The sequence below is a fragment of the Podarcis pityusensis genome, assembly GCF_964106645.2.
Source record: "Podarcis pityusensis genome assembly, chromosome: 13".
Lineage (NCBI taxonomy): Eukaryota > Metazoa > Chordata > Lepidosauria > Squamata > Lacertidae > Podarcis > Podarcis pityusensis.
The window spans coordinates 49711113-49737297 of record NC_138038.1 but is presented as its reverse complement, the minus strand read 5'-3'; the positions used below and the strand labels follow the sequence as shown (position 1 = coordinate 49737297).

At 47.9% G+C, this 26185-nt stretch overlaps 1 protein-coding gene across 1 annotated transcript; it reads right to left on the bottom strand.

Moving 5' to 3' along the window:
* Window positions 1–348: 348 nt before the first annotated feature.
* Window positions 349–24247, bottom strand: REC8 (REC8 meiotic recombination protein). The gene is made up of 19 exons (XM_080979779.1): window positions 21891–24247; window positions 21719–21787; window positions 19355–19497; window positions 18345–18420; window positions 17448–17562; window positions 17125–17206; window positions 15342–15418; window positions 13352–13478; window positions 11067–11130; window positions 9723–9817; window positions 9246–9343; window positions 8144–8287; window positions 7212–7278; window positions 5074–5225; window positions 3643–3691; window positions 3127–3187; window positions 2438–2548; window positions 1850–1956; window positions 349–621 (listed from the first exon to the last, which is right to left on the bottom strand). The coding sequence occupies exons 1-19, from the start codon at window positions 21944–21946 to the stop codon at window positions 530–532; spliced, it is 1785 nt and encodes a 594-aa protein (XP_080835905.1). The 5' UTR covers window positions 21947–24247; the 3' UTR covers window positions 349–529.
* Between the last annotated feature and the right edge of the window lie 1938 nt (window positions 24248–26185).

Here is a 26185-nt window from a genome sequence, read left to right as displayed (position 1 = left end):
GTTTCCAAGCTCAGGCCAAAACCCCTTGCTTCAAATACTGGACCCCCCCCCCCCACCCTGAAGAAAGTTTTCCAAGCAAGAAGCAACCTGCCCCATCCTGTCAATATGCCTGCGCCAACTATTCCACAGCCCCATAAAGCCTTCAGGAGCCTGCTAGATGAGGCTGGCTGGTCCATCCTGTTCACAGAGTGGCCAACTCAGCTGCCCCAGTGAGAAACCCGCATTCAGGACCCGAGTGCAAGAGGGGTTAATTCCGCCCCCTTACCTGGAGATGCCGGGATGAACCCGAGACCAGAACGTGACACTTGCGCTCTTACCGCTTACTTAAATAATGATTTTCACGTTAAATGCTGTTTGTTAAGAAAACCCAACCAAAACACAATGGATTTATTCAATTGGAAAACAAGGGTTTTGGCAACCGGGGCGTTAAAAAAACTGTACAACTGTTTGACAAAGGAACTCCTAGAGGTTGGGACACCAACAGCACCCTCCACAGGGCCAGATCCGTAGCAGGAACAACAGGGTCTCGCTAGCCTTGGTGGAAACGGGCTCCAGGTGTTATGACAATCCGTCCGTACGGTTCTGCTTGCTCCAGGTGTACGAACTGGACTGCAGCCAGCACTGGGGAGGAGCGGAGGAAAAGAAAAGAAGTGGGTGTCAAGCGGTAACTCATTATTCTTTATTGCGTACGAACGTAAAAGGAGCCTTGCTGGATCAGGTCCAATGGCCCATTGAGTCCGGCGTAACAGTGGCAGGATCTGGGCACAAGCAAGATCTGTGTGCAAAAACGCATACTCCCTTCCCCTCCTGCGTTTTCCAGAAACGTACACAGAAGCACTGCTGCCTCCAGCCGTTCGTTCATATTTATTGCTGAATAAATTTATTTACGCCTCCGTTCCATCGCTTAAGCGCAAGATTTCCCAAGGCAATTGAAGATACAAAAAGAACATTACAGTCATACCTCATGTTACATTTGCTTCAGGTTGCGCATTTTCAGGTTGCGTCCCACGGCGACCCGGAAGTACCCGAAAGGGTTACTTCCGGGTTTCGCTGCTCGTGCATGCGCAGACGCACAAGAAGATGTCACACGCATGCGCAGAAGTGGCGAATTGCGACCCGCGCAGATGCGGGTTGTGTTCTTTTCAGGTTGTGAACGGGCCTCTGGAACGGATCCCATTCGCAACCAGAGGTACCACTGTATTTACTTGGAAGTAATACAATAAGAAGGGGGCGAATCCTACCTCGCTCAGCTCAAAGATGAACACCCAACAAAGGCTCGATATGACATGACTCTATCCGCCACCCCAGTTAAGACCCAAATGCCTGCAAGGGCAGGACCGTCACACCAGTTTGAAAATATATAAGGTTGGGGGCTGGGAGTAGAGAAAGCGCTTCTGCCAAAGGAAGCGACTGCTCTCGGCCCTCTTGCAGAAACTTGCAAGTCCAGCGTTGGCTAAGAGTTGTTAGGCGACCTGTTTGCCACCCGTAGTGGTTTTAACAGTCAATCCTTTATTTTCCCCAGGGAACTTTGGGAAGTGCAGCTCTCTGAGCGGAATAGGAATCTTTTAATAAATCTCTGCGCCCTTAACAAACTGCAGTTCCCAGGATTCTCTGGGATAAGCCGTGACGCTTTAAAGTGGTATGATTCTGGCTTTAAATGTTATGGTGCAGGGAAACCCGAAATACACAGCAAAATATCCAGACACTCTTCATTTGAGAAACTGACCTCCCCCCACCCCACAAACTCCCTTTTTGGTGTTTCGCTTGGCCCTCCCCGCGGCAGAAAAAGTTTTCTTTAAAAAGGACAGCCACATCTCTTGTACACGCACATTGAATTCCCATTACCTACCCAAACATGTGAAGAAAAACCGGCTGGCAACACCCCGTGAAGCCGCCCGGGGCAAGAGCTGGTCAAATTCTGTGACTCCGGCCTGTTCTAGTTTGGCAGCGATCAACCTGCAAGAATAGGAAAGAGGAAGCATGACTTCTGCTCCCAGGGAAATGGGAGCTGTACATTGCCAAACCATTTACTCACAGACATATCACACACAGGCATTCCCGCCTTTTCACCTGTCAACCCTAATCCTCCAGTGTCAAAGAGAAAATAACAGCAACCTATTGGCGGTTCAAATCCCCGCCACGGGGTGAGCTCCTGTTGCTCGGTCCCTGCTCCTGCCAACCTAGCAGTTTGAAAGCACATCAAAGTGCAAGTAGATAAATAGGTACCACTCCAGCAGGAAGGTAAAAATGGTGTTTCCGTGCGCTGCTCTGGTTCGCCAGAAGAGGCTCAGTCATGCTGGCCACATGACCTGGAATAATAAAGCGAGATGAGCGCCGCAACCCAGAGTCGTCCGCGACTGGACTTAATGGTCAGGGGTCCCTTTACCTTTTTTTTTTTGCTTGGGAAAGAGGAAGGAAACAGCCTCTGAGGCCTCACCTTCGCACGTAGTCCACTGTGATCATGTTCTTATCCAAGGGCAGCTCAAAACTGATTTCCGGGAGCTCAGGAACAATGGGCAGCGCCGCTTCCTCTGGTTCCAGGAGGACCCTGTGGGAAGAGGAAAGGGGGCAGTGGAAGAGAAGAGGGTCGCCCCTTCCCCACGGAGGCAGAGATTTGCCCAGGGAAGGAAAGCAAATAATAATAATAATAATAATTTTTATTTATACCCCACCCTCCCCAGCCAAGACCAGGCTCAGGGCAGCTAACACCAAATATAAAACAATTGATTGAAATACAGCTTAAAAACAAGATTAAAATACAACATTAAATGGTTTATGAAATAATGATATTGGAAACTGCCATATATAATTACTAAGAAATTCAGATGGAAGAGATTTGAGGAAGCCAAATAATATGCTTATGAAGATGGATCTTAATTAATTAATTAAGTGTTAGTCAAGTGATGATTTGTTGTATTGTATGCTTTATATTCTTTTTTCTTTTTCCTGTTTCATTCTTTTTCCTTTATTATTGTCAACCTTTTCTTTTTTTGTTATGTTTATGTATGGAAAATAATAAATATTATTGTAAAAAAAACACACAACATTAAAACATTAGAATGCAGCCTCATTCCAGTGGAAACTCAATCAAAAACTTTTTTTTTATTGGACAACTAGGCCTCTCACCTCTCCTCTGCTACCACAAAACTCGGCCGAGATTCTTCTTCGGTCGTCTCGAGGGAAATCTCTGCAAGAGGAAATGGAAAGAGATAACCGGCAGCCACGTAATACCTGTTTCGCGTTTGCAAGGAGCCAGCCTTTGAGTGTGGGGGTACCTTTGGAACTCCCTGCCTACTGACATCCCTGTTGCAGCCTTTTGGGCACCTGCTAAAAGCAGGTTTCTTCAGACCGCTCTGCCCAGGAGCTTAGAAACACTGATGGGATCCGGCGGCCGATCCACTCCGCCTCTGTACAAGTGATCCGTCTGATGACTGGGGAGAGAGGAATTTGCACCCTGCACTGGGGCACCTGGCTGTCCTGTCCGGTTCGACACCGTCGGAGCCCTGCGTCACAGGGGGTTGGGCTAGATGACCCTCGTGCCCCTTCCAACTCTACAATCCCGTGGTTATTTTTCTCGCCGTTTTGCCTCCGCCCTCAAAGCTGGAGGGGAGTGGAAGCACCTGTCTTTGCTCGCCTGCTCACCTGACGAGCCGACAGGAGGGATGCTTGGCTCCTCGGCTGCTCGAAGCTCCTGCAAAAGAGGGAAAATTGGGGCTGAGCTCCTGGGAGACAGAGGTTTCCCCGATATATTTCCTTCTGCAGACAAATATTTGGAGTCATTAAGAGTCAAGGTTTGGTCTCCTGCACTATTTAAAACAGGGACGCGGGTGGCGCTGTGGTCTAAACCACAGAGCCTAGGGCTTGCTGATCAGAAGGTCGGCGGTTCGAATCCCCGCGACAGGGTGAGCTCCTGTTGTTTGGTCCCTGCTCCTGCCCACCTAGCAGTTGGAAAGCACGTCAAAGTGCAAGTAGATAAATAGGTACCGCTCCGGCGGGAAGGTAAACGGTGTTTCCGTGTGCTGCTCTGGTTCGCCAGAAGCGGCTTAGTCCTGCTGGCCACATGACCCGGAAGCTGTACGCCGGCTCCCTCGGCCAATAAAGTGAGATGAGCAACCCCAGAGTCGGCCACGACTGGATCTAATGGTCAGGGGTCCCTTTACCTTTACCTTTACTATTTAAAACATGTGGTCCATGTTCTTATTATGCATGCGTGTCTATCTCGTGTACTTAGGAACATTCCTTTTATTTACGACACCTTAGAATTCTTATTAATGCTATTCTGAATAAAGCTTTTTATAGGGCACAACTGGGGATGAGCTTATGGAAAAATGGGGGCGGCAGACCACAGAAATTTGGGAACCGCTGAGTCTTTTTTAAATTTTTATTTATTTATTCGGTTTTTCAAATTTAAATTTTACAACCTCATAAGCAACATACATCGTAAAAACAAGATTCCAAAGAATCTCCTGGACTTCTCTCCTCCCCTTTGTGGGTCCTATTGTGAGTCATTTCCTCCTGCGTCTTTTTTTAATAATCCAAATCTTTTACATCTCCGTTATATCCAAAATTCACCATTAAACGACAAGAGTTACTCCAATCCTACTAACGATTTTAACCATGGGTAGGCAAACTAAGGCCTGGGGGCCGGATCCGGCCCAATTGCCTTCTCAATCCAGCCCGCAGACGGTCCGGGAATCAGCGTGTTTTTACATGAGTAGAATGTGTGCTTTTATTTAAAATGCATCTCTGGGTTATTTGTGGGGCATAGGAATTCGTTCATTCCCCCCCCCCAATATAATCTGGCCCCCCACAAGGTCTGAGAAACAGTGGACTGGCCCCCTGCTGAAAAAGGTTGCTGACTCCTGATTTTAACTGTCTACAACGGTTTCTAAGATAAATTATAAATTGTCCCCATTCCTTATTAAAACGTTGGTCTTCCGGATTCCTGATTCTTCCGGCCATTTTTGCCATGATCCATCAACTTGATCTGCCATTCATCTCTGGTCGGGAGTCTTAATGCTTTGCAACTACCATCAAACGCCCTGTGGGTTTCCAGCAGCCCAAGCCCCTTACCTCCAGCTCACTGGGAACCTCGGCCTTCTGCACTTCTTCCTCCTCCTCCCTCCTCCTCCGCGTTTCCTCTGCTGCTTGCTTCCTGGCGTAGTCCACGCGCTGGCGGTTGGCGCAGCGGGCCCAGAGGCCCTGAAGGGTGGGGTGCATCCATCCTAGGACCAGGAAACGAGGGGGCGAAGGGAACAGTTAAAATTCAGGGGGGGGGGTTTGTGTGGAAAGGGAGGTGTGCAGCAGGGGGCTCTATCCTGCCTGAAAGCAGGGGCCTGTCTCATGTTATTATGCAGAGATAAATGGGTTGGTGGCAGTGGAAAAGCCTTTCCCAGTTTCTGCAAACAGCAGGCGAAACCTCGCACCTCCTGCCTGGGCCGGGGGGAGGGGGGAGCATCCCAGCAGCCATGCACATCAGCCCCATCCAGCCTGGCTAATGGGTCAGAGATGACAAGAACTACAGTGGTACCTTGGTTCTCAAAAACTCAAACAACCTGGAACCCTAACACTGCAAACCCGGAAGTAAGTGTTCCGGTTTGCAAACTTTTCTCGGAAGCTGAACGTGCTCCGTTTTGAGTGTTACATTGAAGTCTGTCTGTTTTGCTATTTATTTTGCATTTTTGTTTTTGCGGCTCTTTTCGTTTTCGTTACTATGTGGAACCCAGTTCAGCTACTGATTGATTGATTGATTGATTGTGTGACTGCAGTGCATTGTTTATTGTGTTCATTTTACGGACCAATGGTCTCGAAAATTCATGTTTAAATTGCTGTTTGAGGGGTTGTTTTTAAAAGTCTGGAACGGATTGATCCGTTTTGCGTTACAGTGGTACCTCGGGTTAAGTACTTAATTCGTTCCGGAGGTCCGTTCTTAACCTGAAACTGTTCTTAACCTGAAGCACCACTTTAGCTAATGGGGCCTCCTGCTGCTGCCGGAGCACGATTTCTGTTCTCATCCTGAAGCAAAGTTCTTAACCCGAGGTAATATTTCTGGGTTAGCGGAGTCTGTAACCTGAAGCGTATGTAACCTGAAGCGTATGTAACGCGAGGTACCACTGTACTTTCTATGGGAAGGCGAGCCTTGCTTTTGAAACGCTTTGGTTTTGGAACGGACTTCCGGAACGGATTAAGTTTGAGAACCAAGGTACAGTGGTACCTCGCAAGACGAATGCCTCGCAAGACAAAAAAACTTGCTAGACGAAAGGGTTTTTTGTTTTTTGAGCTGCTTCGCAAGACGATTTTCGCTATGGGTTTGCTTCGCAAGACGGAAACGTCTAGCAAGTTTGTTTCCTTTTTCTTAACACCATTAATACAGTTGCAACTTGACTTCGAGGAGCAACTCATAGAACGCGGTGTGGTAGCCTTTTTTGAGGTTTTTGAAGACTTTGGTGATTTTTGAAGCTTTTCCAAAACTTTCCCGACAACGTGCTTCGCAAGACGAAAAAAATCGCAAGACGACAAAACTCGCGGAACGAATTAATTTCGTCTTGCGAGGCACCACTGTACCACTGTATAGGGGGCATGTCCTGGTATCTGTTATCGAAAAAGGGCAAGGGATAAAAAAATTATCCAGCCTCTTCACGCTGTTTTTCACCTTTCGGGGTTAAAATCTGCTTTGTCCTTTGAGCCAGGAGGTGAGGAAGCAGCAACACTCTTGCGTCTGACCCTCTGGGGAGGGGGATCATGGGGGCAGAGCATAGCTGTCAACTTACAAATTTGAAAATAAGGGATCAGCAGCCAAAATAAGGGATTTTAGTCAACCAGCAGCCAAACAAAGCCTCAAGCGGTGGTTTCCACAGCGCAGCAACCCGGCAAAGGGGATGCAGCAAGGAAAACCACGTCACCTCTCCGCTGGGAAGCGCTGAGCAAAGGCGAGTCCCCAGGCAACGCGGCCGATTTGATTGGCACCAGGCATGCAGGCTCCACCCCCCAGTCGTTCTTATTGGGTGAGCAACGCAGCCAAGCAACACAGTTGGAGCCTCCCTTCTCCCTGGCCGGCAGGGAGGGAGGGAGAGGAGCTGCTTCCTTTGAAACCCGGGAAATTTAAGGGACATCATCAATAAGGGACAGCAGCGGGACACGGCGCTGGGATAAGGGAGTCTCCCGCCAAATGAGGGACAGTTGACAGCTATGGGGCAGAGAGGGGTCCTCACCGTAAGTTGGCGCTCCCAAGAGCTCCTCCGCAGTCTTCAACCTCTTTGGAGGCAGCAGCACTGTCTCCTGAGAAGAGGAAAGCAGGAAATAGCATGGCAGGCGACAATTAGGAGTGGCCTGCCAAAGCCAAGATGCTGCTTTGCATCCTGGCAGCAGTGAAGCCCCGCCCCTGCCCAGCACTGATTGGCCACGACTGCTGTGATGCGGAATTATTGATCATCGTTACGGTTATATAACAGATGGATAATGGTAAAAGGTGCAGCAAATTTGATCTTAAACCCATGGAGGGAGGGAAGGAGGTCTGAAGGTTCAAAAGAAGCTTGTATTTTAATGTTTGAAATGGTTATGTTAAAACTAATAAAAACTAATGAAAAATTGAAAGAAAGAAAAAGGTTGCTGTGATGTCATGGAATGCCCACAAAGATTCCAACTTATCGGGGTTGGAACTGCCAGGCATATTGCAGTCCAGTCACAAAGCTGAAATTTTGAACAGTCCAATTTCAACTGCCTTTTCCATTATTATTATTATTATTATTATTATTATTATTATTGCACCAAGCCTCCAGTTTGCATACATAGCCTCGCTTTGCATAACTTGCTTTCCCCCTGCTTATTGTGGGGAGGGGCAAAGGGCTCTGTGGGGCATGTAACCTGGCCTCCTGCCCACTGCAAGCCTCCCCCTCTCAGCCCCACACTTTTCCCGGGGACTTAACACTCGCAAGCCTGTCTTTGTAGTCTTGAGGGCTAGAAACCTGATTTTTAAAAAAAGGTAGCCTAGAATCACAGAGCTATAGAGCTGGAAGGGACCTTTTATATAAAAAAGAGAAGTTATGTTGTATGAATGTTGGAATTAGTATGTTAAAAAATTAATAAAAATGTAAAAAAACGGAGCTTGGTGGGCACCCGAACGCTCACCGATTCCAACACCTACCAGGGGCTGGCACTGTCCCTGCGGATCCAAGATCTGCTTCTGGAAATCTTCCCGGGAAATCTGGGTCACCGGATCCAGGAAGCGCAGCTGCCTCCGCCGCCTGCCAGGCTGCAGAAAGGACGGCTCATACGCAGCCAGCTGGAGCTGGGGAAGCACAAGAGAAATTTCCGGATGTTCTGCCGCGGCTCATTCCTAAACTCCCCAGGCTCTCAAACGGCTGCCACTTGGACCGACTCAGACCACTTGGCTCAGCATTGCAGACACTGGCTGGTAGCATCTCTCCGGGGCTCTGCGCAGGAAGCCTTTCCCCGGCCCAACTTGGAGAGGCTGAGATTTGAACCCAGAACCCCTCTGCACGTGAGGGAGATGCTCTGCTGCTGAGCCGCAGTCTTTCTCTAAATTACAAACCTGTTGGGAAGGTAGGGGAAGCTGGCTTATAGTGAAGTCAGATTTCTTGGTCCACGCAGATTGGTACAGTCCGTACTGACAATTAATCCAGAATGCGGCAGCTAGACTGGTGACTGGGAGCGGCCGTCGGGACCACATAACACCGGTCCTGAGAGATCTGCACTGGCTCCCAGTACATTTCCGAGCACAATTCAAAGTGTTGAGCCCTAAACGGCCTCAAAGGCCCAGTAGACCTGAAGGAGCGTCTCCACCTCCATCATCCAGCCCAGACACTGAGATCCAGCGCCGAGGGCCTTCTGGCGGTTTCCTCATTGCGAGAAGTGAGGTTACAGGGAACCGGGCAGAGGGCCTTCTCGGTGGTGGCGCCCGTCCTGTGGAACGCCCTCCCTTCAGATGTGAAGGAAATAAGCAGCTATCTTCTCTTTAAAAGACATCTGAAGGCAGCCTTGTTTAGGGAAGTTTTTAATATTTAAATATTGTTTTGAACACTTGATTTGGAGCTGCCCAGAGTGGCTGGGGAAACTCAGCCAGATGGGCGGGGTATAAATAAATGATGATGATGATGATGATGACGACAGGGTTTCAGATGCTGGGCTTGAACCCGAGGCATTCTGCACTGAGAAACAGGGTACCGGCCCCCTCCCGGCTCTCAACTGAAAGGCTGGCCCTCTTTCCCCGCCTCCCTTCCTCTTACCTTGGGGCTCGGAGGGGAGCGTTGCTTCAGCTGGGGGCGGAGAGGGGTCAGTTGGGGAGAAGACAGCAGCCTGGCTCCCTCTTGGACGGGGGTCGCCTCTGCAGCAGAACCAGCAAGGGTTGGCGGTTAGAGAAAAGGGCAGGGAGAGGAGGGAAGAGGGTGCCAGATAACCATCAGATTTCTCTGGCCTCGTCTCCCTCTATTGACCCCCCCCCATTCCCTCAAGTGGCTTTGGCGGGAGAGATAGGGGAGGCATCCCCTTTGCTGAGACACCAGGCCCCTCTGGCCCCCAGCCGGTCATTATTAAGAACAAAGGTCTAAGAACTGGTCCCTGAGTTTGACTTCTTCCTCTTCCCTCCCTGATCCTTTTGCCTTGTGTGTCGTGTAAGAGCCCCTTTGTGTCTAGCCCGGCAGGGTCCTTGTGCTCTTGGCCAGCTTTCACCCGCTGCTCCCTCCCGTGCCCAGCGCCCCACTAACCCGAAGGCAGCAGAGGGGGTTCTCCTGGGAGCTGGATCTTGTCCGTCAACAGAGATTCTCCTGCTTCCCTCACAGCAGGCGGCTCCTCCCCGACTCTGTGAAACAAGAAATATGGCCAGTTTCCTTTTGGTTGATGGTGGCGGAAACTGCAAAGACTTGTGGGAAATGGCCTTTGTTAGAATCCAAGGGGCCACCACAGGAAGGACCCCGATGTGTTTATTGTTGCCTGTAGTCATGTGTGATGTCTATGATACATTACAGAGGGAGAAGTGTTTGAGGGGTGGGAGGTCATTGCCCCAAGGAGACTGCAAACTAGATTTCAATGAGACACAGGGCATGGAGCTAAGGAAGGCAGACAACAACTTCTCCTAGTCTGGGGATATTGCTAATATGGTGGAATACTAATTCCTGTTATCCACAGATGACATGGCCAATGATCAGGGATGCTGGGAGTTTGGAACCCATCCCTGTCATACGCAAACACCCTTCTTGTGTTCCAAATTTTGCCTCTGCTCAAACAGCTCCAGCAGGTTTTTTTAAAGACTATGTGCCTGCCAAACCTGTTTGACCTTAACAGGATACAGTGATCCTTCTTCCAAACCAATTTTATTTAGTGTTAACTTTTGTGGAGTTTCACACTTGCAATTTATTTATTTATTTTGCTTTGAGTTACCTATTGAAAAGAGAAAAGTAAGAAGCTAAACACCCTTCTCCAACTCCGCTGTTTTGCCCAACTTGAAGGCGGATTTCGGATCTAAATAATTCTAGTAAAGTTTGTACAACCACATGAACACAACTCTAATTCCCCTGCCCCTTTTTTCCTAAACCCAAAGCCCCACAATGTTGCATCTTCTCCCACTATGGGAGTTGTTCCACCCCATCTTATGATGCTCTAGAGTTTGATGCTCTAGCAAAAAAATAAGGGTCGTGTACCTCTGCCTCCAACAGACCTCTGTGCCCCACCTGCCTGCCCCAGTCCACCTTCTTCACCCCGATACAAACATGCAGCTTAAAATCTGAGACCCAGAAGCCCAAAACCCCTCTCTTTATGTTATGTACTGAGTTGAATAGGATCCAAAATGCAGCAGTCTGATTGGTTCTAGAACAATAGGATTCAGAATGCAGCAGTCTGATTGGTCCACAAGAGCCACCCAATCCAGCTCCAGATGGAAGTGAATCCACAACCTGATTGGCTTACAGGAGAATCCTGGAATTAGCCAATCACGTGGGGCCCATTGTGTAAATAATGTATATAAAGCAGACATTCTGGGGGAACTTCCATCCCTCCTCACCACTATGAGCTGAAGAAAGAGCATGAAATCCACTCTCGATATTTCACTTTACCTTGTGGGAGGCGACAGCCCCGTGGAGACCAACAACTCTTGTTCTCTGACTCCCTCGGCAGACTCTGGGAAAGGAGAGAGAGGCAAAAGTGGAGATGAGAGGCCTGTTGGGTCCAAAGAGGGAGAGGGGAAGCAAAGGGGGAAATCGGCTGGCTGTAACAGCTGGGGGCGTCCTCTGGGACCTGGCAATGCCAAACACAGAGCTGGAAAATCAATGAGTGCCTTCTTCTATTTATTTCCCATAACTTCGATTATGGAGGTGTTATAGGAATTCTAAGGTCATATATATATATATATATATATATATATATATATATATAACGTTCATAAATGTACAAGGCAAGCACATACATAAGTATATAAACCATGTGTCTGAAATAGTGCAAGAGAACAATCCTGAAGCCATTTTGACTCTTCCAGTAACCTCAAATATTCTCCCTGTTGTCTCTTTGCTCACAAATCCTGTCTTAAGGGTGTATTTGTGCATGAATAGGGTGAGAAGGCTGATTGCCGAAGAATTGATGCTTTTGAATAATGGTGTTGGGGGAGACTCTTGAGAGTCCCAAGGACTGCAAGAAGATCAAACCTCTCCATTCTGAAGGAAATCAGCCCTGAGTGCTCACTGGAAGGACAGATCCTGAAGCTGAGGCTCCAAGACTTTGGCCTCCTCATGAGAAGAGAAGAAGACTCCCTGGAAAAGACCCTGATGCTGGGAAAGATGGAGGGCACAAGGAGAAGGGGACGACAGAAGACGAGATGGGTGGACAGTGTTCTCGAAGCTACCAGCATGAGTCTGACCAAACTGCGGGAGGCAGTGGAAGACAGGAGGGCCTGGCGTGCTCTGGTCCAGGGGGTCACGAAGAGGCGGACACGACTAAACGACTAAACAACAACAAGGGTGACCCTGTGACCTGGATTCAGGAACAAAATATTTAGCACCTCAAAAGCAATGGCCAGGCTGCCCAGGTAAAGCAATCAAGTGACCATTATCAGTATCCTGCCAGAAAGGATTTCTGCTGTAGCCCGTCTCCTGTGATGTACGTATGATGTTTTAGGGTGGTGGTCTTGAGCTACAGGGTGGGCAATTTCAAAAGTCTATATAAGGCCTTGCGCACCATTGTTCTGGGTTCTCTCCTTCCTGCCTGCATGTGCGGAGTGGGGACCCTGTTGCAACAGTTTAAGAAAGATCAGGCTTACTAGCTGCTTTGCTTCTCAATATTCTCTTGTTGGCCTCTGTTATTTTCTCCTACTGATAGAGAACCTACAAAGGACTCTCTTGGATACCCCGTAAGGGATATAGGAGCATTTTTTTCTTATAACAGAGGCTTCCGGGAAACGCTTGGGGTGTCTGTGAGTCTGCTGGAGCAGGAGGAAAATGTTCCATAACTGGTGGGGTGGAGTTGGGGGCAGGGGGAGAGAGGGAGACCAGTGGGGAGGGGAGCAGGAAGAGGAGACACCCTTGTTTCTTCAGCAGCCTGACTCTGTCTCTTGGCCTCCCTCATCTCATTCTCCTTCTTCAGCTTCTGCCTCTGATTCCGGACTTCTCTCTATCACAGACTCACAAAGTCCTGTTGCCTCTTCACTTCCTGCTCCCTCTGACCACTCATCGTCGTCCCACCACCATTCCCCGGGCTCTGAGCCTTCTTCCCTCCCCGACCCCCTCCCATTTCTCCTCGTTCAACCAGTCCATGTCACTTAGTCGCCCCTTGCAGAACTCAGCAGGGAGGACGATGGGGACAAAAACCAAGAACCAGTTGGCTCTCTGGCTCCCCCTACTGTTGGCCTCCCTGCATGCCACCCAATGGGCACCAGCCACAATAAAACTCCTGCCTGCAAATTGTGGGCTGTGCCACTGAGCCACAAGCTCAGTGGATCCCAGGGAGCGAAAGGGGCAACTAGAAGAGGAGGAGGAGACGATCCCTAAGGACGGACAGGTCTCTGGCCTTCCCAGTTTGCGGATGCCAGTGTGGTGTAGTGGTTAAGAGCGGTAGTCTCGTAATCTGGGGAACCGGGTTCGCGTCTCCGCTCCTCCACATGCAGCTGCTGGGTGACCTTGGGCCAGTCACACTTCTTTGAAGTCTCTCAGCCCCACTCACCTCACAGAGTGTTTGTTGTGGGGGAGGAAGGGAAAGGAGAATGTTAGCCGCTTTGAGACTCCTGAAGGGGAGTGAAAGGCGGGATATCAAATCCAAACTCTTCTTCTTCTTCTTCTTATAATGCATTGTGTCCTTGGAAGAGGACAGACACAGAGATCAGATCAGTCTGGCCTCTCCCTCGCCTGCTCACCTTCTTCTGCTCGTCTTTTTCTGGAGGAAACCCGGCGAGGCTTCTCGTCCCTGGACACCAGAAACTCCCCTTGATCCATCAGCATGTCGATTTCCTGGACTGTGATTTCAGGCAGATCTCGCTCGCCCTGCGGGCAGTGGGAAAAGGAAGGTGGCGACACAGGTCTCGTGGAAACAGACTCACGGCCTCTGCTATGTATCTGCTGCCCTCTAACTCAGGGGTGTGGGAACACTGCTCTGATCGAGGGCCGGACAACCTTTCGGGGGCCACATGGTGGCGGTGGGCAGGGCCTGGGGAGAAAGTGGGTGGAGCGGCGAATATAATTTCGGCTAGTTTCTAGAGACATACCCTTTGGGCTGCTACCCTTCATCCGGACAAGCGAGAGGCCTCATCAGAGTTACACATCCCGGCCAGGCAAAAAACAAGTTTTAAAAGGGCACCTCAGCACCTGATGAGATTGCCATTGTTAACGGCAGGTAGAGTATTCTTGTGCTCAGGAAATAAGTTTTGAAGGATGGGTTTTTACGTATTTGGAACCACCGAATCGTAGAGTTGGAAGGGGCACGGAGGTTTCATTTGGTCCAACCCCTTGCAACGGAGCTGTCCTGCACAGGGATCAAACCCACAAACTTGGCACTATCAGCTCAGTACTGAATTCAATGGTGAATGTGGAATAAATGAATGAAAAGGAGTTTTATTGTTAGGGAAGGCGTGGTGAGGATGACCATGCCTGCCTTAAGACCGATTCTGTGAAGAAAGAGGTTCAAAGGAGCCCCAAGGAGGGCCGCTTAGCAGAACTGTTTATCTGCATGTCTTTCAACCTGAGTTGCCGAGACAAAGCAAATGTTGGGACTCACAATCTTGACTCCCTAAGAGGCTCTTTTCCTGGCTAATATTACAATTAAGTTAAGAATGTGTTAGAAGTAGACTGTTAGCCTTGAAAGAGGGATAGATTTATAGTTTAGAGGCGACCCGGGATAACAAGGAGAAATAGCAGGTGATAGTTTAAGAACTAGTAAAGGTAAAGGTACAGAGACCCCTGGCTGTTAAGTCCAGTCGCGGACGACTCTGGGGTTGTGGCGCTCATCTCGCTTTATTGGCCGAGGGAGCCGGCGTACAGCTTCCGGGCCATGTGGCCAGCAGGACTAAGCCGCTTCTGGCGAACCTGAGCAGCGCACGGAAACACCGTTTACCTTCCCGCTGGAGCGGTACCTATTGATCTACTTGCACTTTGACATGCTTTCGAACTGCTAGGTTGGCAGGAGCAGGGACCGAGCAACGGGAGCTCACCCCGTCGCGGGGATTCGAACCGCAGACCTTCTGATCGGCAAGTCCTAGGCTCTGTGGTTTAACCCACTGCGCCACCCGCGTCCCTTTAAGAACTAGTACTCTTGCAAATGCTTCATGAATATTATAAAACACATCCCTATTGTAAAAACTGCTAATCTGAATGGACATGGGATTTGTGTTATTGGTGGGGGTACATGTGGGCGGATCGGGAAGCCTGCAATTTCTTAACCAATAGGAATTGTAGGAGGGATATTCGAACGGTCTTAGGGTAGAAATGATCTGTGATGTGAACTGGAATGTGCAACCCCCTCTTTCCAGCAGGAGCTGGGGTGGGTTCATTGCCCAAAGCACTGTGTCGACCAACAATAAATCTACTTATGCTTGATCGTGGTGTAGACTCCTTCTTTCAAAGAGAAATTTGAACCCCTCTGGGAAAGATCCCTGGGACAGATTTGTCCAACGGTGAACAATTGGGGTTCAGGTTGGAATTCAAGAACACGGTCAGAAATAACAAAAATAAAGGAAGGCACAAATGGGAACTTTCTGGCAGGTCATCTTGAGATTATTGCTAAGCAGGCCATAATATCTGGATCCGGGCCTGGTGGTGATGAGTTTCTACAGAACCAAAAACGCTACCCTTAAAAATCCACTCCCACCTTCCTGCCCAACACCCCTGACCTCCCAAAAGCCAAAAACCTACTTCAATCTGCAACAAGGTGATGGGTTCTGCCTCTTTGAGAGTGATGGTGTCCGGCGAGACTGTGATGGGCCGCTCTCCTTCGGAGCAAAAAGAATCGGGAGACGATTAGTACCTTAATTAATTCGCGCCCTGCCTCTCGGCCAAAAGCAAGGTGCCAAAGCAGTGCAACGCAGGAACGAGACAATAGTAGAAACCGCCTTTTAAAAATGTCAAACAATAAAAACGCAGAAGCGGTTCTTCTGAGCTGTCACGGCACCGTTTTGTGTCCGCTGCCCTTGACACAGCTGCACAGGCAACCGAGACGGTTCTCTGACCTCAAGGAGCTTACAATCGAAAAGAGGTAGCGAGGACACAACACTCTTATTATTTATTAAAACTGTACGCTGTCTGTTGTGTACTAAGTTGAATAGGATCCAAAATGCACCGGTCTGATTGGTCCTAGAACAATGGGATCCAAAATGCAGCAGTCTGATTGGCCCTAGAACAATAGGATCCAGAATGCAGCAGTCTGATTGGTCCTAGAACAATGGGATCCAAAATGCAGCAGTCTGATTGGCCCTAGAACAATGCAGCAGTATGATTGGTCTGCAGGAGCCACCCAATCCAGCTCCAGATGGAAGTGAATCCACAACCTGATTGGCCTACAGGAGAATTCCGGAATTAGCCAATCACGTGCAGCCCATTGTGTAAATAATGTATATAAAGCAGATACTTTGGGGAAACTCTGATTCCTCCTTCCACAATGAGCTGAATAAAGAGCATGAAATCCACTCCCGACTCTGAGTATATTTCACTGCCCTTCATCCAAAGATCACAGAGCGGTTCCCAACAAAAAATGGAAAACCAGAGCACAAAATACATCTTAAAAATACAAAAAAACTATCACAATGCCTGAGTTCTGTTCCAATGTATTTTTTTTTTTTTAAGTAAAGCAGAGCATGAAACATCTTTTTCTCTCATTGCTTTGAGGTCCAAATAACTTTCAGGGTTCGTTTTATACCTAATGCTAGTACGCATCTACGTTTGCTTGCTTCCTTATTGTGGTTTGCCAAGAAAGAGGGAGAATGTGAGCAAATGATGTGCTACTTGCAGTTTTACTTTTTAATGCACCACTTTAAAAAGATTTTTCTTTTAAAAAACACATTAATAAGCAATAAATAAAATAATCTGCTGCTACATGTACTTAACACCTTGGCTTAGGGTTGGGGAACGAGGCTGAAGAGGAGAAATCGGAGGCCACAGAGAAAATGGGGATTGCAAAGAATTGGAGAACTGGAAGCAACCCAGAGGTCATATAGCTCAACCCCCCGAAATGTGGGAATGATGGCTAATTTAGAGACGCCATTTTGAGGAAGGGAGCATGCAATCCATCTCAAAGGTACAAGGTGGGGTAACCAGGGCAGCAACTACCGTATTTTTCGCTCTATAAGACGCACCAGACTTATAGACTTGGAGGAGGAAACAAGAAAAAAAATATTCTGAATCTCAGAAGCCAGAACAGCAAGAGGGATCGCTGCGCAACGAAAGCAGCGATCCCTCTTGCTGTTCTGGCTTCTGGGGTAGCTGCGCAGCCTGCATCCGCTCCATAAGACGCACACACATTTCCCCTTACTTTTTAGGAGGGAAAAAGTGAGTCTTATAGAGCAAAAAATACGGTATTTTCTTAACAAATCACAAACACTGGTTTTGCCCCACGGAGAAGCCATACTCTCCGCCTGGAAAGACGGGGTTCTGAAAGCATGAAATTTATCAGCGGTTCCCGGGCTCCCAGTTTCTGACCCACCTGGCCTCTGGTCCCAGGGAGATGGAGGAAGGCGCTGCGGGGGGCTTCTTTCAGGGGTGGCTGTTTCCAGAATGGATCGGACCTGGGAAAGACGGAGGGGGGAAAGGCGGAATCTGACCCACTTCCCTCTGGTCCATAATTGCCAGGCAGCCACCAGCTACAGCTGAGAGACACAGACCTCAGCGGGGAAGAGGAGGCTGGAGAGAGAACCAGGACTCTGGCGCCACCTACTGTCTGGCTCCCTGCCTTACGCCCTACCAGCAGCCTCCCCACCGCAGGACAAGAGCAGGTAGATTGGGAAAAAGGGTGCGAGGCAGTCTTACATAAGGAATGGACATCGGGCTGGGGAGCACCGGCTCCATCATCCCGAAAAATGGATCGGGAGCTTCCTCTAGGATTTCCATGATGGCCAGCTGGTTGGGGAGCAGCAACCCTGGCCTGCGGTTAGGAGAAGCAGAAAGAAAAGGTTAGACTTATTAAGAGGTAAGGGACTGGAAAGGGAATCAGTTACCCACTAAGGGAGAGTGGCTATGTAAGCTCTCAGAATACTTAGAATTAGCCAAATTGACAGACACAATAAGACAAAAACCAAAAAGTGAAGTAAAAAAAGAATGGGAGTGCCTAAATGAATACCTCAAAAGTCAAGGTTCGAGGGCAGAAATCTGGCTGAGTCTGGAATAACCTTGTGAAGTGAAAGGATATGAAAGAAGGATTTATATCTAGATGTTAGGATAGAGATGATAAAGAAAACAGGAAGACACAATGAGAGATAAAGGAGGTGCTGTGGGATTGGTGGAAGTCAGTGTCTTGTTGTTTTAGTGTTTATAATATTAACTTGTAAGATATGGATTTGTTTTTTGTTGTTGTTGTTTTCTTTAGTTTTCAAATGTTGCTTTTTGTGTGTTGTGTATTGTTATTTTTTGATATCTTTCGTGTTGTTGTTGTTGTTGTTGTTGTTGTTGTGTGGAAAATACTAATAAAATTTATATATATCAGAAAAAAGAAGAAGAAAAAAGAAGCAAGGGACGTCTCTGCTCCTGCCCCCAAACCTACTCTGATATTTTCCCTATATGCCTCAGGTATCTGGGTAGTCCCCCCGCAACAATCCAAAAGGAGATCTGCTCGCCCAAGGATCACTCAGGAGTCCCAAGGCCAAGCAGATATGCAAACTCCGCAGCCGCCCCCCTACTCGCCCTGGGTGGCGAATGCGAATCACTCACTGCTCCAGGTCTGTCAGGTCAATGCGGATCTGCTGCCGGGCCCGGTTGAGGTGCTCCAAGATGTGCTGGATTTCCTCTGAAAATGGCAGGGTGGGGAGGCAGAAGGGGAGTCAGCCAGACTCGGGAGAACCACCTCTCCGCCCCCCAGCCATTCATTTCGTTCATTTAAAGCCTTTGTGGCTTACTTTCTTTTTAGCCAGGAAAGCTCGGAGAGCAACTTACAAGCCAATATTATACGTAGCACACAGGCAGACCCTGCCCCTCAGGACCGAAATCCAAAAAAGTGATGGCACGGAAGGTAAGGAGGAGGGTGAGGGATGAGGAAAGCGAGCGCGCTCAAGCAGCCATTTCTTTCATATCGAAAGCCTGTTGTAATGTCAGTTGCTAAGGGGTTTGGGGTGTGTCCCCCTGACCTTTCGGTAGACTTGGGAGGAAAATGCACTGCGTATGGAGGGAATTAGAGACGCAGGTGGCGCTGTGGGTTAAACCACAGAGCCTAGGACTTGCCGATCAGAAGGTTGGCGGTTTGAATCCCCACAACGGGGTGAGCTCCCGTTGCTCAGTCCCTGCTCCTGCCAACCTAGCAGTTCAAAAGCACGTCAAAGTGCAAGTAGATAAATAGGTACCGCTCTGGCGGGAAGGTAAACGGCGTTTCCATGCGCTGCTGTGGTTCGCCAGAAGCGGCTTAGTCCTGCTGGCCACATGACCCAGAAGCTGTACGCCGGCTCCCTCGGCCAGTAAAGCGAGATGAGCGCCGCAACCCCAGAGTCAGCCACGACTGGGCCTAATGGTCAGGGGCCCCTTTACCTTTATGGAGGGAATTATGCATGTATGTCATAGGTTTAGCTACGATTGCAGGGAGTTGGAACAGGTGAGCCCCTTCCAACTGTACAATCCTGTGATTCTGCAGAATGCATTTGAAAATATAAGAGAGAGGAAAAGAAAAGGCCTGGAAGAAGCAGCAGAAAGGGACAAACAGGAGGTGGGGGTTGGTTTGGAAAAGGTCATACCCACAAGGTACTGGCACTGACGGGTGTAGACGCGGACGACCCCAAACTGCAGCTGTGCGGAGAGGTAGAGCGAGAAGCGAGGTTTGGGAGCCCCAGGCATGGGAGGCGGGACCTGCACGAGGATGAAGGCCATGATCTCCTCGCTGAAACAGGAGGGAAACGAGAGGCGTCACCCGTCTGGTCTGCACTTGGCTCAGGACGCAATGTATGCCTGCAGGATAAGGCCAATGGCCCACCTCCTCCAGCACCCTTTCCTCCCTGCAGCCAGACGGGTGCCTCACACAGTATATCGCTCTACAGTGGTACCTTGGTTTAAGAACAGCCCTATTAACGAACTACAGTGGTACCTCAGGAAATAAGTGTTCCGGTTTTCGAACGTTTTTCAGAAGCCGAACGGCCAATGCGGCTGTTGGCTATGTTTCCGGGGCGCCTGCACCAATCATAAGCTGCGCCTTGGTTTTTGGACATTTCGGAAGTCAAATGGACTTCCGGAACGGATTAAGTTAGGTGCTTTTGTTTATGTTGTTTATTTTGTGTTTCTGCTTTTGAGGCTTTTTCAGTTTATTTGTTGTTGTGACTATGTGGAACCCAGTTCAGTTACGGATTGATTGATTGTGTGACTGCAGAAATGGATAAAAGCCTCCCATACAAACAATGACTATCATCAGTGCAGGTAAGAAATTTATTTATTTTTTATTTTTATTATCTACAATACAGTGGTACCTTGGGTTACAGACGCTTCAGGTCACAGACTCCGCTAACCCAGAAATAGTACCTCGGGTTAAGAACTTTGCTTCAGGATGAGAACAGAAATCGCGCAGCGACAGCGGGAGGCCCCATTAGCTAAAGTGGTACCTCGGGTTAAGAACAGTTTCAGGTTAAGAACAGACTTCTGGAACAGATTAAGTTCGTAAACCGAGGTAACACTGTATAAGCAGAGCAAGTGCCATTTCGTATATGCTTGTCTAATGCATATGTATATCAGTGTTACTGTCACCCTAATGCATGTATGGCTATTGGTAACTATATATTTTTTAATAAACACGCTCCAGATATCATTGTTTGTACAACATCTGTAAACATCCCGTTCATAAGATGCGAGTGTTGCCGTATCTTCAATCTACAGTGGTACCTTGGTTCTCAAACCTAATCCATTCCGAAAGTCCGTTTCAAAAACTGTATTGGCAGAAGTTGGCCACAGGTTTATCTTTCCAGTGCCTCAACACCAGTCTTTTGGCCATAGCAAAGACACAACAAATCCATTTACGTTTGTCCAGAAGCAGACACCCGGCTGCCAACCCACCAGCCTTTCACCAGTCCTAATTTAGATACGCATTTTCACTGTTCAAAACCCTAATCCTGCAGAAAGCCATCTAATTAGATTTTAATTTGATCCTGACTTGTTTTGGGGAGGTAATTTAAATATTGTTTGATTTTATACCAATGTTAGCCGCCCTGAGCCCAGTCTTGGCCAGGGGGGCAGGATAGAAATAAAAGTTCATAGAATAGAATCATAGAATCATAGAGTTGGAAGAGACCACAAGGGCCATCGAGTCCAACCCCCTGCCAAGCACGAAGCACCATCAGAGCACTCCTGACATATGGTTGTCAAGCCTCTGCTTAAAGACCTCCAAAGAAGGAGACTCCACCACACTCCTGGGCAGCAAATTCCACTGTCGAACAGCTCTTACTGTCAGGAAGTTCTTCCTAATGTTTAGGTGGAATCTTCTTTCTTGTACTTTGGATCCATTGCTCCGTGTCCGCTTCTCTGGAGCAGCAGAAAACAACCTTTCTCCCTCCTCTATGTGACATCCTTTTCTATATTTGAACATGGCTATCATATCACCCCTTAACCTCCTCTTCTCCAGGCTAAACATGCCCAGCTCCCTTAGCCGTTCCTCATAAGGCATCGTTTCCAGGCCTTTGACCATTTTGGTTGCCCTCCTCTGGACACCTTCCAGTTTGTCAGTGTCCTTCTTGAACTGTGGTGCCCAGAACTGGACACAGTACTCCAGGTGAGGTCTGACCAGAGCAGAATACAGTGGCACTATTACTTCCCTTGATCTAGATGCTATACTCCTATTGATGCAGCCCAGAATTGCATTGGCTTTTTTAGCTGCCGCGTCACACTGTTGGCTCATGTCAAGTTTGTGGTTAACCAAGACTCCTAGATCCTTTTCACATGTACTGCTCTCAAGCCAGGTGTCACCCATCTTGTATTTGTGCCTCTCATTTTTTTTGCCCAAGTGCAATACTTTACATTTCTCCCTGTTAAAATTCATCTTGTTTCTTTTGGCCCAGTTCTCTAATCTGTCAAGTTGTTTTTTGTTGTTTCTTCCATCCCTCATTTGTGCCTCTACTCACCAGGTTCTCGGGACATTGACTTTCAGGTACTCCCGCTTCAAGAGTTTGGCTGCCCCGGTTGCTGCCAACCTGGGAAAGAGATGGAGGAACGATCAGTTGGGGTGGCGGCAAGCAGGCAGCTGCCAGCACCTTCCACTGCCCCCCATCCACACTCTCAGAGCAAAGTCCTTACCAGATCGTAGCAAAACATCCCGTATGACGTTGCAACACGTTTGGGTAATAGAACATTTCAGAGAGTTTCCACTTTTCTAGTATTGAGGTTCTGAGACTTCTAGATACTCCTGATCTCTTGGGAGCTTTTCCTCTGCAAATTATCGCCCGGTTGTATCTCAAGAGTAAAAGGACCCCCTTTCCCAATTTGTTAACGGCCCAAGTGAGCGGCAAAACGTTGAGAAATGCAGTCGATCCTTCAGACCTCACAAATTCAGTGACTCACCGCTGGAGGCAAAAGATTATGATGGGGCCTGTTCTTTCCTAAAACTAATTTGGGACAATTTTATCACAAAGCCAACGGCCGTGCCAGTTGGATTCCCAAATCTGATTAATTAAGGGAGATGAGATGGTAAGCAGCGAACTGCCAGGAATGAGAGCTGTGTTTGCTGTTGAGTTTAATGAAAGACAGTTTGATGTCAGATGAAGAGAATATGCAGACAAAAGGATTTTAATCTATTAGAGGATGTGCCATTTAGTGACAATATTCGTTCAAATGGTGAGTTGTGAGGTGTAATCTCAAAATTCTCTAGAAATCGATTAGTAAGTTTATACCAAATGTATAAAATGTATGGGGTGGGGGTGGGGGGAGGATAGTTAAATTCCCAACTGATCACACAGTTGAGAATATTTTTAATGGGAAGCAAATAAAGAGTATTAGCTAGGAATACTAGCACAGATAAATATTAACCGGAACTAGAGAAATTAATAAGCAAATAACAAAGGTCACCTCCCAGACCATTAAATATTGAAGCAACAATTCATTGACCACTATTAAACATGTCTAATTATGGTAATCAGAACAGTTAAAACTAGGGTGATAAAAGAGAACCCAGAAATTAAAGAGGGTTTAGCAACCCTGTGTGCTTTTAATAAACAAGGTAGTCAAAAAAATATTTCTGAGTGGCTAATTACAGAATGAGATGTGATTAATACTTATAGTAATTGGGCAGTTTTATAAGTAACCACCGTACATATCGGGAAGAAAAGCTTGGGTTTCTTTGTTTTGTCTGGCTAAGATAAGCTTGAATTTTTATTTTAAGAAATAGCAGTAAGAACTAAGAAATAGTGGCAGATTATGACTAAACCACCACCCCCCCCCCCGCAAAAAAGGGAGATACTGTCAGCAATTAAGATTCCTAACACTAAATGAAGACCTAGTAAATTAATTGGGCTGCAAATACAATAATTAAACAGGGGGTTACTTGGACTCAGCACCACTGGCTGCTACTGTTAATAAAAGCCAATGATTCTAAAAGGCGAATGTGCTAAAAATTAGAAATAAAAACGGACAGTCCAACCAGGCAGCCACTCTTAACCCTCTGCAGCCACTGGCTAGGACCAAAGTGAGAGACACAGGCAACAGCATTGTCAATAAACGAAACACCTGCGACCAATCCCTGCCGTTTTCTGACGTTCTGACCAATGAAAACATCTCCCTCTTTTAACTATCTCGACCAATCACTGCAGGCGAAGCCACGTGCGAAAACTTCTCTCCAAGCTTGGAGACGCGTTCTTCGCCTCTCTCCAGTTCCAACCAATCAAATCTCTTTGTTTCTCTTCCCTTGACCAGCCCTCCTCTTATTACGTTGCAGAGTTCTAACCAATCAAATCGCTCCGCTGCCCTTGGCCTGTTCAGATGCGCATCTCATTACCCCGTCCATGATCTCAATTCCTTGTAATGAACTGAGCTCGTCCAATGGGCAGGCTCCTCACAGAGTTCTAGCCAATAAGATCGACGCAAGGGCCTCCTCCTTTAAGAAACTGTTTACCTTGTTTTTTGATTTTTTTCTTTGCCTGTCAACTCACCTATTGCCCAAGCCTGGCCAATGAAATCAAGGCACGTGACCGGAATAGTGTCCAATCATGGAGAAGGGGCAGTTTTCCCGCCAAATTAAGTTCTGGGTCCGTTTTCTCTTCAGAAATTCCAGACACAATTAATGTATCAGTTAATAGGAGCCTAGTAGTCTCCATATATGTCTCTGTATATACCAAAATCACTCACCCTAATACTGCAGAATTATCAGCAAATAAAGGCAATTAAAGCCCCAGGCAGGCCTCTTGGGCCCCTAATTCTCTCACAGCTTGGCCTACCTTGCAAGGTTGTTGTGAGGGCAAAGGGGAACAAGAGGAAAACCAAGTTTAGTCACCCCAACACAGAAATAGGATGCAATAAATCACCAAGAGTTTTCTGGGTTCGGGGGATTTTGCATTTATTTATAGCTTAGTTTAACTCCCAGCCCAAAAAGAGTTTTGAACCCTTTACAAGAGTGTTCAAGCATCAATATTAGAGTGTATTCATCAGCACCAAAAATGGAACTGCTGCACAATATGTGTGAATGGATAATTAAAACGTAATGGTCACTAAACTGACAGGTTTTTTTAAAAAAATTGCAGATCAGTTGCCAGAAAAATAAGGGCAAGGTCGCCTCAACTATTTTAAGGTGATTTATTTATTTCACTTTCTGATTTGTCCAGCTAGGGTAATGAAAGAAAGAGAAGGTTCAGATTACTGTTGGTGTTTATTTTAAGGCTCCTCATGCTTACCATCTCTCAAACACAAAAGGACAATGGATTGAGAGGGAGGAGGAAACAAGCAAACTGGGTTTCAAGTTATTAGGTACAGATTGTTCTAATGGCCAGGTGGCTTTTTGCACTGCGCTCCTGGCCTTGCCAAAAAATGAAAAAACTGCAGCAGCCGGAGAGGTGGGAAGGAGGGCCTATTCACTCTGCTGAGAGCAAATCCTCTCCTGAAAGTGCTTGTCCATCATACAGACCTCTGTTTATAACTTTAGGAACTGGTTCTTCCTCTCCTCCCCCCCCCCCCCCGCGTCTTGCATTGTAGGGGGTTGGACTAGATGACCCCCAGGGTCCCTTCCAACTCTACAATTCCCTCCCCATCCTGTTTTCCTTTTGTGCCTTGCCTTTTGGGTTATCGTTTTAAGCGACTGTATGTTTTGCAATGACAAACCTAGACGGCATCTTAAAAAGCAGAGACATCACCTTGCCAACAAAGGTCCGTATGGTTAAAGCTATGGTTTTCCCAGTAGTGATGTATGGAAGTGAGAGCTGGACCATAAAGAAGGCTGATCGCCGGAGAATGGATCCTTTTGAATTCTGGTGCTGGAGGAGACTCTTGAGAGTCCCATGGACTGCAAGAAGATCCAACCTCTCCATTCTGAAGGAAATCAGCCCTGAGTGCTCACTGGAAGGACAGATCCTGAAGCTGAAGCTCCACTACTTTGGCCACCTCATGAGAAGAGAAGACTCCCTGAAAGAGACCCTGATGTTGGGAAAGATGGAGGGCACAAGGAGAAGGGGACGACAGAGGACGAGATGGTTGGACAGTGTTCTCGAAGCTACCAGCATGAGTTTGACCAAACTGCGGGAGGCAGTGGAAGACAGGAGTGCCTGGCGTGCTCTGGTCCAGCGGGTCACGAAGAGTCAGACACGACTAAATGACTCAACAACAACAACATGTTGTGCAAGCCTTTTCCGGCTAGACTGGAATGAAAATACCCCAGATAAATAAGAAGTACAACTTCAGCCCTCAAGTCCTGTTTGCAGACGTCCCGCTTGGGCGCTATGGAGAACAGGATGCCAGAACATATAGGCTTTTGGTCTTGATCCAGCAGAGTTCTTATCTGAAACAAAAACCGCTGGCACCCTTAGGATCCCAATTTTTTGTTTTGTCTTTAAATGGTGGGAGACACAAAACACTGGAAGCCTGGGGTAGCAATGAGAGTGTAATAAACGAAAATCTGCCCTTTTTCCCTTATGGGGGACACAAGAGCTCTTATAGAGTCCTTTGCAGGTTCCCCATCGGTCGGAGAAAATAACAAACGCCAACCAGAGATTATTGAGAAGCAAAGCAGCTCGTAAGCCTGATCTTTATCGAACTGTTGCAACAGGGTGTCCCCTTCACACGCAGGAGGAGGACCCAGAACCCAGGTGTGCCCGCCCTTATATATACATTTTAAATTGCCAGCCCTGGAGTCCAAGACCACCCCCAGACACATCATACCTACCGTATTTTTCGCCCTATATGACGCACTTTTTCCCCTCCAAAAATGAAGGGGAAATGTGTGTGCGTCCTATGGGGCGAATGCAGGCTTTCGCTGAAGCCTGGAGAGCGAGAAGGGTCGGTGCGCACCGACCCCTCTCATTCTCCAGGCTTCAGGAAGCTATCCACAAGCCTTGCAAGCCCGGTGGGAGTTCCCGCTTCGGTTCCCCGACCTGGTTTGGAGGCTGGCGGCG